This window comes from Manacus vitellinus, unplaced genomic scaffold (genome assembly GCF_001715985.3).
Source record: "Manacus vitellinus isolate BGI_N305 unplaced genomic scaffold, ASM171598v3 scaffold_14_pilon, whole genome shotgun sequence".
NCBI lineage: Eukaryota > Metazoa > Chordata > Aves > Passeriformes > Pipridae > Manacus > Manacus vitellinus.
This window is the reverse complement of record NW_021939063.1, coordinates 15,807,897-15,822,479: the sequence shown is the minus strand read 5'-3', so window position 1 is coordinate 15,822,479 and position 14,583 is coordinate 15,807,897. Positions and strand designations below refer to the sequence as shown.

The 14,583-nt window shown below is 42.0% G+C and overlaps 1 protein-coding gene across 4 annotated transcripts in view; it reads left to right on the top strand.

The window, feature by feature from the left end:
• SFMBT1 (Scm like with four mbt domains 1) overlaps positions 1-12,592 on the top strand; it is an 89,529-nt gene extending 76,937 nt beyond the window's left edge. Inside the window, exons 17-23 of one of the 4 annotated variants that reach the window (XM_008923362.3) lie at positions 339-478; positions 2,269-2,378; positions 4,073-4,248; positions 5,004-5,182; positions 5,373-5,618; positions 6,135-6,263; positions 7,122-12,592. In XM_008923362.3, coding sequence (XP_008921610.1) covers positions 339-478; positions 2,269-2,378; positions 4,073-4,248; positions 5,004-5,182; positions 5,373-5,618; positions 6,135-6,263; positions 7,122-7,262 — 1,121 coding nt within the window. In that variant the 3' untranslated portion in view covers positions 7,263-12,592. Of the gene's footprint in view, positions 1-338; positions 479-2,268; positions 2,379-4,072; positions 4,249-5,003; positions 5,183-5,372; positions 5,619-5,780; positions 6,264-7,121 lie in introns of those variants that run through there. The other 3 variants (XM_018068582.2, XM_018068580.2, XM_018068581.2) reach the window with 3 other exon arrangements.
• Positions 12,593-14,583: the final 1,991 nt, after the last annotated feature.

Below are 14,583 nucleotides of genomic sequence, written 5' to 3'. Positions count from 1 at the left end.
TTGGGACTGTCTTTGTCTTTCCTGTTCTCACTGGTGTAATACCATGAAGGATCAGACTAGCCAGGAAGGAATGTTTCTTTCCTGATGGATGACCATCTTTATTTACTATAGTTTGACAATTTGCAAGCATGGGTGTGAAGTATGAAAAATATTTTGGCAACATGGAATAACTAATGCTGTCATTGCAAACGTGACACAGAAACTACCCCAAATTCACGTCACTCAAGACTTTGTCCCCTCCTTTTTCACAGCAGATGAACTATTATTGTAGTATTGCAAGATTCTTTCCTGGGGAGGTTGTGGCATGTGGTTTAAATCTTTGCTTTCTCATTTCTCAGTGGTAATTAATGGCAAGTACTGCTGCCCAAAGATCTACTTCAACCACCGGTGCTTCTCGGGGCCTTACCTGAACAAGGGCAGGATTGCAGAGCTCCCCCAGTCCGTGGGACCTGGGAACTGTGTCCTTGTGCTCAAAGAGGTGAGATGGTTGTGTGCAGTGGGCCTGTCATAAACACTGAGTGTCTCTAATTACAGATGGGTAATTACTCATTATCAACTTGAATTTATTAAAGAGGGTCTTTTTGCATCTAGTAAAGTATAAATCAGGAACGGTTTAAAAGAGTAAAAGCCTCTCATTTATCTGAGTTACAATCAGCCTTCTACTGCTAAATTTTACTTTAGGTTAAAACAGTGTAACCTGTAATTGCCACAATCAAAGGAGTCAGTATCTCTTTATAGCTGTAATAAATGCTTCAAATTTAATTAACAGAATTTAGCTGGATATAATCCAAAAATTCCTTTACAGTTTGCACTGTTGATGTTAAAACAGAGGAATACAGATTTTCTCAGTAGAAATGGCAAACTATTTTCCATAATTGGAAAATTAAAAGAATTCTCTCTGTTTTGCAAGTGGGATACAATTTACAAAGATCAGGTGAAACTGCAGTTTTGCTTTTTAATGTAATTGAGGGAGGAAGAGGCTTTCTTTAATGCCAAAGAGCCTCTTCTCCACAAGGTGTATCACAGCAAATTTACAGATACTTTTAATGCAATAATTATTTTTCTGAAATCTCCAAAAAGGTGCTTATTATCTGACCTGAGAGGCTGTGAATTTCCTAAGGCATAACTACATGTGCCCACTTGAGCTCTCATGAAGTGATCACTTTAAATGTAGGAATTGGCTCAACGTCTTTGCAATTTTTACCCTCCCTACCAAGTATCATATCAGACATGCTGTAAAACAAGAGTCTGGTTGTCAAGAGTCAAGCTGATTACTGAAAAAGGTCCATTTTTGCATGCAGAAAATTACCCCATCCTTTCCATGATGTAAGAACTGCAGGAGAACAAGTGTGAAATTCTGTGGCAGCTTCATTTAACCTTGAAGGTTTAATCTGCTTCATTGCCTGAAAGTAGAAAGTGTGCACAAATCCTGCTGATGTGCAGATGCTGAGTGTTGCTAACAGTTCAACCAATATGCTTGGGTACATTCATTTCAGTTATGAGTCGTGCTCCCTGTATGAATCCTAGAGAGAGTTTGGACTTGCACTATATTTAATTGTTGTTTTTATTTCTGGACTGCTGCATTAGTAGTAATGAAGCTGCAAGTCTGTAATGTCAAGGTTCTGATGCACCCAATTTTGGAATGATTTGGAGTAAGCACATACTGAATGTAAGAAATACAATTTGAGTGCATGTTTTGTACTATACCTCCCTAACTTCAGGCTATTCACAAGTTCAAGTTATTTTACATTACCAGAGAAATTATCATTTTATTATAATCCAGACCTTGTCATGGTTCATGAAAGCAAAACAGATGAGAGCTTAAGATTCTGCAGTATGATTTTGCTGTAAGTGGTGGGTTGGCAGGCAACAAAATCCTGCAGCATTTTTTGGCACATCTTCACATGACATACAATCTCTAAGATAATCACTTAGATTTAGCCAAGGTTATGCAAGTTTTGTAGTTATTCAGCCCCAGGCGTTAATTTAGTGCTGTGTAATTCAAGGGCAATGACTTGGAAATTGCCAGATACACTCATGACTCTGCAGACAAATTCTGAAGGTTGGCAAGGCCTGAAGTGTCGACTGCTCTCAGTGTTCATTTTGGCAGTATCAGGAGGTATCTGTAATCCTGCTGTGAATGAGTGCTTTGATGCTGGATAATTTGGATGAATAGGAGTAATTTCCTATTCTACCCTGGCACTTTAAAACAGATTAATTGTACAAATAACCTACAGATACTTTCTGCTCTTCCCTCCCACGCTGCAGGTTCTCACTCTGTTGATCAATGCCGCCTACAAACCCAGCCGTGTCCTGCGAGAGCTGCAGCTGGACGAAGAGGCTGCCTGGCATGGACATGGAGAGACCCTAAAAGCCAAGTAAATTCTTGTCCTGTTCCCCATTAGTTGATCCCAGTAGGATTTCTCTGCAGTGTGTACTTTAACTTCATACATTTCAGAGAAGGAAAAGTTGCTTAGAGCATATCAAGATGCCAACAGCCATTAAATGTTGAATTCTTTATAAATTTCTTGATGAGCGCTTGGTGAAGTGCATCCCATTTTAATGCTCCATAATATGCCAGGCATACCCTGCTACTGGCATGCCAGCAGCCAGTGGTCAAGTGAGACTGGTCTGGTACTGGTACAACAGTGTATGTATGTTGACAGACCTGCAGGTGAGGTTTAAGATTATTTAATTCACCTGAAGATAATTGTCAGTGTTTTAAAGCAGAAGCACATACTGCCTGGGAGGCTTCTCAGGCTCCCATGGCATTTCCACTCAGATTTTTCAGTGGAAGAAGATTCTTCAGAAATTAAGTGACAACAGTGCTTTGAAATAGCCTGGCATGGAAGTTTTTCTACAGCAGTCTACCCTAAAGCACTCTCTAGTTTTCCTGCTGAGCTTTTTGGGTTGAAGCCTCTTTGCAAGATTATTTTGCGGCAAGGAAAGAAAGCATTGAACATATTTGCATATATTTGATAAGTCCAGATACTCCTTTATAGTCTAGGGATGGTTTTGTAATTAGGTCACTGTGTTTGCATACTAGAGATTAGATTTTCCCAATGTGCCATAGCACACTTTCCTACATAATTTTCAACATGTCAGTAAATCTTTTGTTGGATCCGATTTGTGTATAAAAAGACACCTTTCCGTGTATTGAAGGATTGCTCTGGATTTGGGCAATAGGAGGGTGATATGAAAGATTAGTGTAAATAGAAGATGTAACTGAAGAATAAAGGAAAAAATATTTGTTTAGTTTCATCAAAGTTGCTGTGTGCTTTCTCCTGCCACAGTAATGACACCAGGGATCTCTGGACTATGATAATATTGCTCTTTTTTTCAAGGCATTAGCGAGATACTTGGAGGCCTGAAACACCCCTAATAGATATCAGCATGTGCTGTAGTTGTGCTGGGAGAACAAAGCAGAAATGATCAACAGCTCTGGCAGATACTGCACGGAGTGGCTCTGTCAGGGTAATGGCAAGGCTGGTGAACAAAAAGAAATCTTTTCTTAATTTAAATCAAACAGGAGCAATATGTCGAGCCATGGCGAGTGACTGTCCTGGCGAACTGTTCAGCACTTAGATAAAAGTTGATTGGAAATGTGGCAGTAATCCATCTGCTTGCCATAGGCTGTGCATAGAGGGCTCACCAAAAGCTGTCTGCTGTTACCATGATTAGCTCAGGGGGTGCTCTTGGTGTTGTTTTGTGTGACAAGCTGTCCGTGTCACAGTGGGAATTTCTGCAGTCCCGTAAAAGCAAAGAGAGCAAACCATCTGTGAGCAAAGAAAACAAAACATCTGAACTCTGGAACAGTCCTCTCAGATGGTATTTTGTAGTCACTGACAGGGCAGTGTTGCTGTGTTTGGTGCTGCAGCCACCTCTGGTGGTGGCTTTTCTTTATTTGGGGGTCTGTCATAAGAGACAGGAGAACCTATTTCCTGGACTTGGCAGTCCATAGAGTTCATCATTGCTCAGATTTCTCTGTTTGATCTCAAAACAATAAATGAAGTACTTTTTTACTGCTGCTAATTGGAAGATTCCTGAACTATGACCATATTTCCAATGCTAGATACAAAGGCAAGAGCTACCGTGCGACTGTGGAAGTTGTGAGGACGGCAGATCGGGTGGCAGATTTCTGTAGGAAAACATGCATCAAGCTGGAATGTTGTCCAAACCTCTTTGGCCCTCAAATGGTGCTGGATAAGTGTTCTGAGAACTGCTCTGTCCTGACAAAGACTAAATACAGTGAGTAGGTCACTAATCTCATAACGAGGTGGAGCTTGGAGTGTTACATTTTAATTTTTTTTGGTTTTGGCTCCAGAAGGAATCCAAAATACATTGCTTTACCTACATAAGGAACAGCTCAAGCTCTACATGCACAAACCTACAAAATATCCACATGCCAATGTGTAGGGGAGAAAAATTGATTCTACATTAAGTAGTAGAACCATGGCTTAACTTCTTGTTGTGTGCTTAAAGCTTTACCTTCTTAAGACAACTTCTGGGGCAAGAACTGACTAACATTGTAATTTAAGTGGCATTATAATTGCTTTTACCAATTTGTTGTGCAACAAAATACACCTTCAAGCCCTTTTCTTAGTTTTTAGGGTTTTTGTAAACTGACTTTAACCATTTGACACTGTGAGAACAAACAGTGCATTGAGACCATATTTAAAAACTACAAAACATTATAAAAAACGCAGTTAAATTGGACCAAATCTCTGACTGATGATTTTTGTATAAAATCAGATCATTTGGGGCTTCTCAGAGATGGAGGAAGTAAATCTTTACAGGGCAAACAAAATTGATGAGTAACTCTTGTTCCTTAGACCAAATTAAAGAGGAAAATATAGACACACTGATTTTGAAGTTTGGCAGAATTGGGTTTCCTGTTGGGAAATGTATTTCTACTGATTTTTCCAGTCCTGATGATGGACAGACATAACTAGTGACACTGAAGGTGCATTTCAACACGGTGCTCCTCTCTTCTGTCCTGGCAGCACACTATTACGGGAAGCGGAAAAACAAGCGGATAGGTAGGCCCCCGGGTGGCCACAGTAACCTGGAAGTAGCCATGAAGAAACCAAATAAAAGACGGAAGAGGCGAAAACATTTTTTTGTTCATAAGAAAAAACGTTCTTCTACGTCCGTGGATAACACCCCAGCTGGGTCTCCCCAGGTAGGACACTGCCAACAGCATTCATGGGCACGGGCTGGGATCTCTGACCAGCTTCCCTTGAAACAGCAAATGTTAGTTCCTTGTGACTTCGGGTTACACCTGGCAGCGGGTGGCAATTGCAGCTTTTGTCCTAAACTTCCCGTTGTTTTTCATTTCATTGCCTTTTTTTTCTTTTTTCCGAACCTCTCAGGGCAGTGGGGCAGAAGAGGAGGATGACCAGGATGAGGTGGATGAGGAATCTCTGACTGAGGACAGTACCTCAGAGCACCAAGATGAACTGCTTGAAGAATCCGAGGTATCAGAGAAGAAATCACTGTCGTCATCTCCTACACAGAGTGAACTGTCTCATTCCCTGGCTCAGGACCGAGACAAGCGGAAGAGGAAGCTCAGGACCTTTTCCTTTTCTGATGATGAAAATAAACCTCCTTCGCCAAAGGTAACCAGGAATTTAGAATTCTGCTTCTGCTTGCTCAGTGCTGGGCAAGCACAAATACCTTGGGAGTGTTAACCATTGTACATGTGTTCTCATAAAACACTGTTACCCATAAAGGGCACTGTGAAACTACAGAGTAATTAAAAATCATTATTTTTATTACAGGGCAGGACTGTAATAAGGAACTAGGCAGAAAGATGTAGACAGAATGGTGAGCTTTCCCATTTTCCAGCTGTTAGCACTCCTCTTGGTTCAACCAGAGCAGTGACATGGTGTGGACCAAATCTCGGGTTTAGATCCTTGCTGTCTGTCTGTAACACTGACAGACTGTAACACTGTCTTCTGCCCTGAGCAGAAGGCTGTTCTGCACATCTCTGCTGGCCAAGAAACCTCTGCAGTTTGAGCTCTTATTAGACCTTTAGTTGGCAGCTGAATGTTTGAGTTTGAGTAGATGGGAGCGTTGGTCCATGGCATATGTAATATTCTGGGAATTCTTTTTGCGCTGGGTGGCTTGTCTAGGACATAAAGATGGAAGTTGCTGAAAAGCTGCAGCTGGACAGTAACCCTCTGGAGTGGAGCGTGGCTGATGTGGTACGATTCCTCAAATCCACTGACTGTGCTCCACTGGCGAGAATTTTCCTTGACCAGGTATCATTTTCTGTCTGTTAAAATGTCGAATCTGTCACTTTGCTTCTTATCCTCTGGGGAATCATGAGAAGAAACTAGATTGAATTTTTCAGGAGGGTTCTGAGGAAACAAACACCTGTGCAACCCACAGCAGTCTGGGAGAGGAGAGCTGAGGGAATGACCAGAGTTTCTCAGGTTTCTCAGCACTCAGTGAAGGGTGTTTTGATCTGTGGGGTACCCGAATCCCAAAACTACAAAGAATGCCTACAGCCAAGCACCAGGAAGGCGGGAGCCTGTTTTCTAGGAGATAAAGTTTTACCACTTATGTTACCTTTTCCATGTGATAAATATTTTCTATTTTACAGAGTAACTGCAGGTATCACAGTGTTGTATTGCAGGAGTGAATGTTTTTGTGTTAGTATGACAACCAGAGTACAAAACAGAGTCAACATTTTTTTTGCATCTTGCTTAAAATTTGCCATAAGAAGCATTGGCTATCAAAACTGTAGTACTAGAACTAATGATGACTATGGTTTGTAGTGATGGATTTACTTGACCTTGTAGAACCTCTGTTTTTATAGAAAGATGCAGTGGTTGGGTAAAATGACTTTCTGCATGAAATTTCCTTGGTTTCTTTTGTTAGGTTGATTTTTTTGCAATAGCATCTCATGAGACTCTGTCCCTCAGCCAGTGAATTTGAGCTGACGTTTTAAGAAAGGAGTTAATTTGTTGTGAGAGAGATTTTTAAGCTGCTTGGAGTAGCATGAAAGAAACATCTAATTCACAAACGGTCATGAATCTGAAATTACAGCAAATCAAAGCTGAAGGAGCAAGGAGAATAAAAATACAAAGTCACTATGGAATTTTGTTTCCTGACAGGAAATCGATGGCCAGGCCCTGCTGCTGCTGACTCTGCCCACTGTTCAAGAGTGTATGGACTTGAAGCTTGGACCAGCTATTAAACTCTGCCATCACATTGAGAGGGTCAAACTTGCCTTCTACCAGCAGTTTGCTAACTGAGGAGCAGCCAAGTTGAAGTGGACCTTTGAAGCACAACTACAAAAACATGCTCCTTCCTCTCTAGCAAGTGAAGCCAAATGAAGTTAAACTGAGGCCCTGGTGACCTAAAAGTGTGTGTCAGCCTCGATTTTTCTGTTTTGACAAAAGGAAGACAACATCTGGAGCAAAATGCCAATGCAAACACAGGGGCTACTCTACCAGCTGCCAGCTCGGGAACACAATAGTCTCTTGCTCTATGGTTCCCTTTTTCTAATGTATTTTTTAATGATTACAGAAAAGTCTCCTCTCATGGGAAATGACATTTCAATAGTTCTGTTGGCACGGAACTTTAAAAGGCGAATCGGATCCTGTTTACGTTAGCATGTAGGCTGCCAGAAATAACCTTTCTCTGTCCCTGATGTCTCACAGAATCCCCTTCCCTCCCTGTGGACGAACACTTGCTTTTCCACAGCACTGACTTTGGAATGTGCTCTTTGCACATTCGTGTGTTAATGTTGAGTTTTTTAATGAATTTGTTCATTGTTAGGACAACAATGTGGCCACAGGGTTCTGAATGTACAGTATAGCAAGAGTGTGGTTCCTTTTGAAGTTCTTTTGTTTATTTTGGATTTTTTTGGTTTCCTTGTTGTTGGGTTTCGGTTTTGTTTTTACTACCTCTGTAGCCTGAACAGTAGAAGTGATGAATTAAAAAGGGAGGGAACTATTCTTTCTGGACAAATCTTCTGTAGCTGCACAGCAGTCTGGCTTCTGTGGGCATGTCCAGAGTACAAACCAATGTCAGCATACAGAGCTTCTGTTCCAAAGCTTTAGTGAAACCTGTGTAGGCGTAACATGGATGTTTCCTTTTTCTTCAGATGTCAGAAAACGTAATTATTTTTGCACTTCTCTTACAGACAGGCTGTAGGAAATAAGGAAGGAAAGAGGAAGTGCCTCTGCATTTTCTATATTTTGGTTGTCAGATTATTTTATATTTTTTTTTAATTGTGTGAAGTTATTTCCTTTTTCTTCTAGCAAACAATTGGGCCATGTACATAGAGCCTGTCAGCAGACTTTTGCTTTGCTATCTGAACATCTTTTTAGAGAATACACTAAGGAAACTGCAATCAATAGAGGACTGCAAGAAAGCTCTGCCAGTGTTTGCATACTGGAAACTCTTGTGAGCTTGACTTTGGATTTTTAACTATCTGCAGATGCTCAGGATCAGACTTGGTGAAAATTTGGTGGGTTGGGAAGGGACTTGTCTGCTTTAATTAGAAAAAAGGAAAAGGACCAGAGGAACATCTTAGGTCCATCAGTAGGCTCACCGTAGGATGAACTGCTGATTTTAATTTTCCAGGGTAATAAAACCCAGTCAGCCACTTGCTGCAGACCTGTGCTTTACACTTTAACAGGGCTTACATTACTTTCCATTAAAGGTGTGGGGAAACTTGTGTCAGGCTCGAGATCTGCATCACATGAGCGTTAAGTTTCTGCTGGCTTGCATTCAGCCACTGCCTTCCTCACAGTACTTGGAGGGGCACGGGCAGGAGCTGGATGTGTGCAGCCATGGCCCTTTATCTCCTGTTCAAATCCAGCTGTGCAGGAAGCCCCTGGCATACAAAGGTGTGTGAGTTAGGAATTGGTTTAGGAATGACACATCTACTGGCTTGTGATGAGCACGGGCCACTCTGGTCAGAGGAGGGATCGGGGTGTCCCGTAGGCCCAGTGGGATCGGCCGTTCCTGTGCTGTGAGCTGCAGGATTCGGGAAGGAGGTGTCTGTAAGCTGAGAGCTGAGTTTGCACAGCCTGTGTCTGTACCTGCCACACTGGTGTTGAGGGGGAGCTGCCTCCAGGGAAAACTGTTTGGACTAAGCAAAGCTCAGTGACTGGACTTTACTTCCTTTGCCCCTTAGAATAACTGCCTAGTCAAGGCAGAACTATTTACAGGAATAAATAATCAGATTTTTTTTTCCTGTTCCAGAATCGAAATGTAAATACCAGACAGTTTATTAGCTGAATATTCCTGAGGGAGGGAGGGCAGTGTATAGCTTGGACAATTTTTCTCCCATGCTGTAAGCAGAGTCTGAAAACGTAATTAAATTGAAATCAAAGTGTTCCTTCTTCCTCCTCACACCAGATATGTGGCCAGTAAATGGATGTTTTGGCTCTTCATATTGTGCTTAGGTCATCTGCCTGTACTCTATTCCCTTAGGACAAGCTCAGTGATAAGCCATTAGGCCTGAAAAAAATTTAAAAGAAACACTGCTGCTTTACTGTCAGCATCTTGTCTTGAGAAATTTGACCAGCAGAGAACTTCTGGGCTGGAAGGTGATGCTTTTGGATCAGTGCAATATGATTTCCAGAGCTCTCTTGCCCTGATGCCTCCTGCATAGCCAAGAGATGTTGCTTCCACCTTTCCCCATGGACAGATACATATCTTTTTAAGTAGCTGTCAGGAGAGAATAGAGCTTAAAGTGTAATTTAGTGGACCTGTTAAGATGGTGCCTAGGGTTTTAAATACAAATGTCATACTTCTTTTTCTCAGTAAATAAAGCAGTCAGCAGTTTCAGATGTTAGTGAGACACTTACTGGTCACCTTTGGCATGTTTTATAGGCTGGATTTTTCTGCCTTGTTTTGGGAGGCACTGACAGTCTGGTCCCAATGGGATCTATTTTTGTTGAGATTTTCAAAAGGGATGTTTTCATTATTTGTGAAATGTTTTTATGCTGCACACGGGTACTGTACACTCTGTTTCCTGGGGAAAAAAATGCACTCTGTTTTATTGCTGGATTTAAAAGGGATAATTGGGGCTTTATCTTGATGGATGGTGTTTCTACTTGACTCTGTTTCAAGTTCCTCTTTCTCTATGCGTGGCAGATGACACAACTGCACTTATTTGTTCAACTTGTTCCAACATGACTTGAAATCAGCTCACGTGGGGCTTTAGTCGCTCTGTTTCTTCAAAACTGGATTTTGCTTAGCTGGTGGCTGAATCTTGGCTTTGGGTGCCAGCAATGTTTCACCAGCAGGAATTGCTGGGATTGCAGTAATTTGGGTTTCAGGAATTTGTGCCATCCTCTACCACATCGTTCACCATACGTACGACAACGCTGGAGTCCAGGAGAAAGGCAGTGGTGTCTTGCCATTATCTTCAGCACAAGAAAATGAACTCCCCACTGGGCCTTGTGTGCTGTTTCTGGGGCTGGTAAAGGGAGTTTACCCTTGGCTTGACCCACTGAGGGTTTGTATTCTGGCCTGTCATATTTTCATACGTGTTGTGCAGTCTTGGGTTTGCACACCACAGCTTTAGAAACCTGGTGGTGCCACTTGTGCTGTGCTAAGCTTAGCCTTGTTAGGCAGAAAGGTTTTGTTTGGTTACTGTGGTGTGCTTTCTGCACCAGCACAAGGATTCTGTAATAGAGAAGTATTCAACCTCCAGAAATGTCATGGAAGATTCATGTGGTAGGATTATCCCCCAAAGCATGAGCAGCTTGCAGTCCATCCTAAACTGAAAGCAGTCCTTCCAGAAGAGCAGAGGTACAGCACTGATCTTGGTGAATGAAGACTACTTTTTTCCTAACTCGAAACATTTCTGAAAGTTCCTCTTTGAGGACTGAAATAAAAGGCAGATTAGTTTCTGTGTTGTACAGTACTCCAGGAGTGTTTGCAGTCTCTCCTGGGATTAATGGAAACAGTACATACAGAGTTCGGTAGTGGTTTTTAAGATTACTTTCTCTGTCACAACTTTTAGCAGTATTTTGTTGTTGCTTTAGGATTTGCTAGTGTTTATTCTTTATTCCAGTGATGCTTTAAAGGAGGGAAGGAGTATTTAGCTGCTAGGTCCACAGAATTGTAAATATATTTACAGTCAATTGGACTGAGCACTCCATTCTTCTGTGTAAAGTACAAAGACTCGGTACATGGTTTGCGAAAAGCCAAGTGGCTCGTGAGATTTTTGAATGTAACGGAATAGGCTTCAAAACTATCAAGCTCAAACTGGAGACTGGATACCTTTGGACCAAATCTGTTGTTACTAGATGAAGTAGCCTTACCAGAAAGCCAAAAATACGATGATCCTGTACAAAGCTACTCCTTAACTAGTCCTGTCACAATAGTGGCAGACTGGTTACTGCCTACTGTGAGCTCAAATTACCTAAAAGTAACTAAGCACAAAGACATAGGCTCGGTCAGGAGACTTCAGGTGTATGATGAAGGCTCCTCTTTAAAGGGATTGTGTGCTGAACCCTTATTTCAGAGTGCTGCCTCCCTTCCCCAACATGTGTGTAGCCTTGTTTTCAAAGGCAGCCTTTTGGGTGAGAGATTAGAATGGGACTTGGGAACACCAGAGACAACAAGCCTCTTTTATTGTTACGTGTTTTTCTAAAAAAATTAATAATAATCTGTAGGAAACACAACAAAAATGAATTAAGATTGATGACACTTGGTCTCCACAGTCGCTTCCTCAAGTGGCATCTGTTGTTCTGAAATGCACCAGATGCGTAAATGGACTTTTGATGAGAAGACAAAGTTTTACTCTCTTGGGTGCAAAGCCAGCAGTGTTTGGCTCAGCTTTAAGCCATGGAAGCAAGCAGGTGTTGCACTGACCAAATTCAGAGGCAGTAGGTCTGACTGACTGAGCACAAACACGGTGTCTGTGGGAGCCCTCTGGCCTTGCACAGTCCGAGAGGAAGAGGCCTGACCCGGGCACAGCTCGGCAATGGACAGTGAGCTCCGGGCACGGAGGAATCCTCGCCCACTCTGAAAGTTGTTAAGCACCAGTTTCCAAGAAACCTCATGGCAAAAAAAAATAATCTGGAGGTGTCATGTTTCTCCTCTCCTCTTTCATTTTTTTTTTATTATTATTTCTGTTTAAAAGGAATTTTAAATAATCCTTATAGACAATCAGAGGTCTTTTAGGAGACTCTGCCCTAAAGGGTACCAGCTCCCCACCTGTGGGCCTCTTTCTTATACTAACTCATTGGAACTGATGCACTTTTCCTGTATTTTGCCTTTTTTAATTAGCTGCTTGTTCTTAAACAAAGATTTAAATGCATATTGTGTTGTGTCCCTTCTGCTTGTTGTTTTATCTTTCTTTAACTTTAAAAAAAAAAATATATATATATGCAGTGAGACTGAAATACTACATGGAAGAGAAACATGCACAAGAAAATATGCCTATTAAGTCCCACCATTGTTTGAGCAGGTGTAACAATTTAATCAGAGGATTTTTTTAAAAACTATTTTGGATGGATATTTTGCTTGTTTTGTCTGTAAATAGTGTACAAAAGTTTGTGTTATATGACAGTTTTAAGTGGTTGTAAGAAAATTAAAAAAGATACTTAAACTGTTACTGATGGCTTTGGTATTAATATGATAAATACTGCTGCTTACCATGAGAAATGTCACATCTTACAAAACTGTGTGGAAAGCTGTCTAGCATGCTCCATTACTTACATAAAAGATAAATGCAAACCACATAAATACCACTTGCACAGGCTTCGTGTTAAAGATCTTGACTGGGTTGTATTCAGTTCCCTCAAATGCAGGAGACCCATTTATCAAAGCCTTCTTGTGAGGTAACTGGTTTTGTTTCACAGGGTGCTGAAGCTAATTAAAATACAGGAGCCGAGGACAGGACCTGTGAATTGGGGTAATTTATTGCTTTCTTTCAGCATAAGGAGCTGCTTGGTACCATGTGAAGCAAACCTTGCAGGTGCTGCTGCTCCTCCTGGATGGTTTTGTAAAGGTTTACACAACCCCAGCAAGTTGAAATTTTACAAAGAGCTGGCTTTGCTTCCTCTGAATAACATGAGAGTTCACAGGACGTTTCAGAAGCAGGTCAGCCTTGTGAAGTTCTTGTTTCCTTACTTGGCCTTCCAACAGATTGTACTCGTGTGCTCCTCAGCACTTGTTTATTGGCTGCACTTCAGTTACCTTGAGCTGATTTTACACGGGGTGCAGAAAACACATCGGAGTGGGATGAGACTGATTTGCTTGACACTGTCTTTAAACATCTATAAATATGCAGGATCTAACATAAATCTGCTGCTCGCCTCCACAGAACACTGCCTGCTTGTGGGAAATCTGAAGGCTTGTGAATAGCACAGAGCAGGAGGCAGTGACTTGTCTGACACAGGTTTCAGAAGGGCTTATAGGAGTCATGAGGAGATGAAACCCTCGAAGAGGTATTTTGGGGGAATGATCTATTTTAAAGCATGGAACGTGGAGTACCACGAGGCATAAGCCCTGCAAGTTATGTGTCGGGATTCATGTCTGAAACACAAGTTTCATGTGTAAATAGCATTAGGTAAATCTTTAACCAGTGTAAGCGACCAGGTCAGGTGTGTGGGGGGGACATTTAATGCTCAGCAGGTGCTGTGAAAGCTTAAAAACCATCCCCGGGCCACAAGTAAATAGGTCACAGTCACAGTGCTTGGTGGCTGTGATCCCTGAGTGCAAGGGGGAGAACAACGAATCTGCTTTGGTCCTTGTCCTTTCTGTCTATTTGCTTTCCTGAACTCTTGCCTTTGATGCAGCTCAGAGCAGAAGAGCACTGACCTGGGGCCAGAGGCACTGGACTGTGTGCTCTGTAACACATTTGGGCTGTGTGCTCTGTAAGTCAGGGAACTGAAAACATTTCTTTTTCTAGCTGCAGCTTCCAGACATTTATGGCACAGCCTGAATATCAGAGAAATCTGTGTCATGTGCCAAAACTGTTGGTGTTGCCTGCCAGGAAGGACAGTCACGTAGGTGGGTTGTGAGATAAATGCAACAAATGTTGTTATTTGAAGAGCTATTGCTTCACGTGCTCGGCTTATTTTTCTGATAGACTTAAAACATGTTGTACTTTATGGGTGGTACTTATAAGTGAATTCATACTTAGGCTGGGATTTTAAATGATTTAAAATATTACAGAAACAGCATGAGGAAAAAAATACAATGCAATGTGACCTGGGTGGATCCCACACTGAAAAGAAGAACCTAAACTTGATGCAGTTCTGCTTGGTGATGAAGAAGAGAGGTGTGGCGTGACAGGGTCAGGCAAGGCTCACTGGCCAACAGGTGCAGTTTCCCAGGTGCAGTTCCTAAATGAAAGATCTGACGTGCTCTGTTTTATCCATTGTGCGCTTTTTAAAGAACAAACGTTTTTCGCTAAAGACCCCAGGCCACAATTTTATCGTTCTACTTTGGTCAGACTTGCTTGACCCTGCGGGGATCTGGGTTAAGCGAAGCCTTCGGGTGCTGCGGTTCCGACCCAGGGCTGGGAACCTCGAGGAGTGCTGCGAACCTCCTCTAGGAGGGCTGGAGTGCGGTTTAGAAATCGCTGTGGATGCCGGAGCC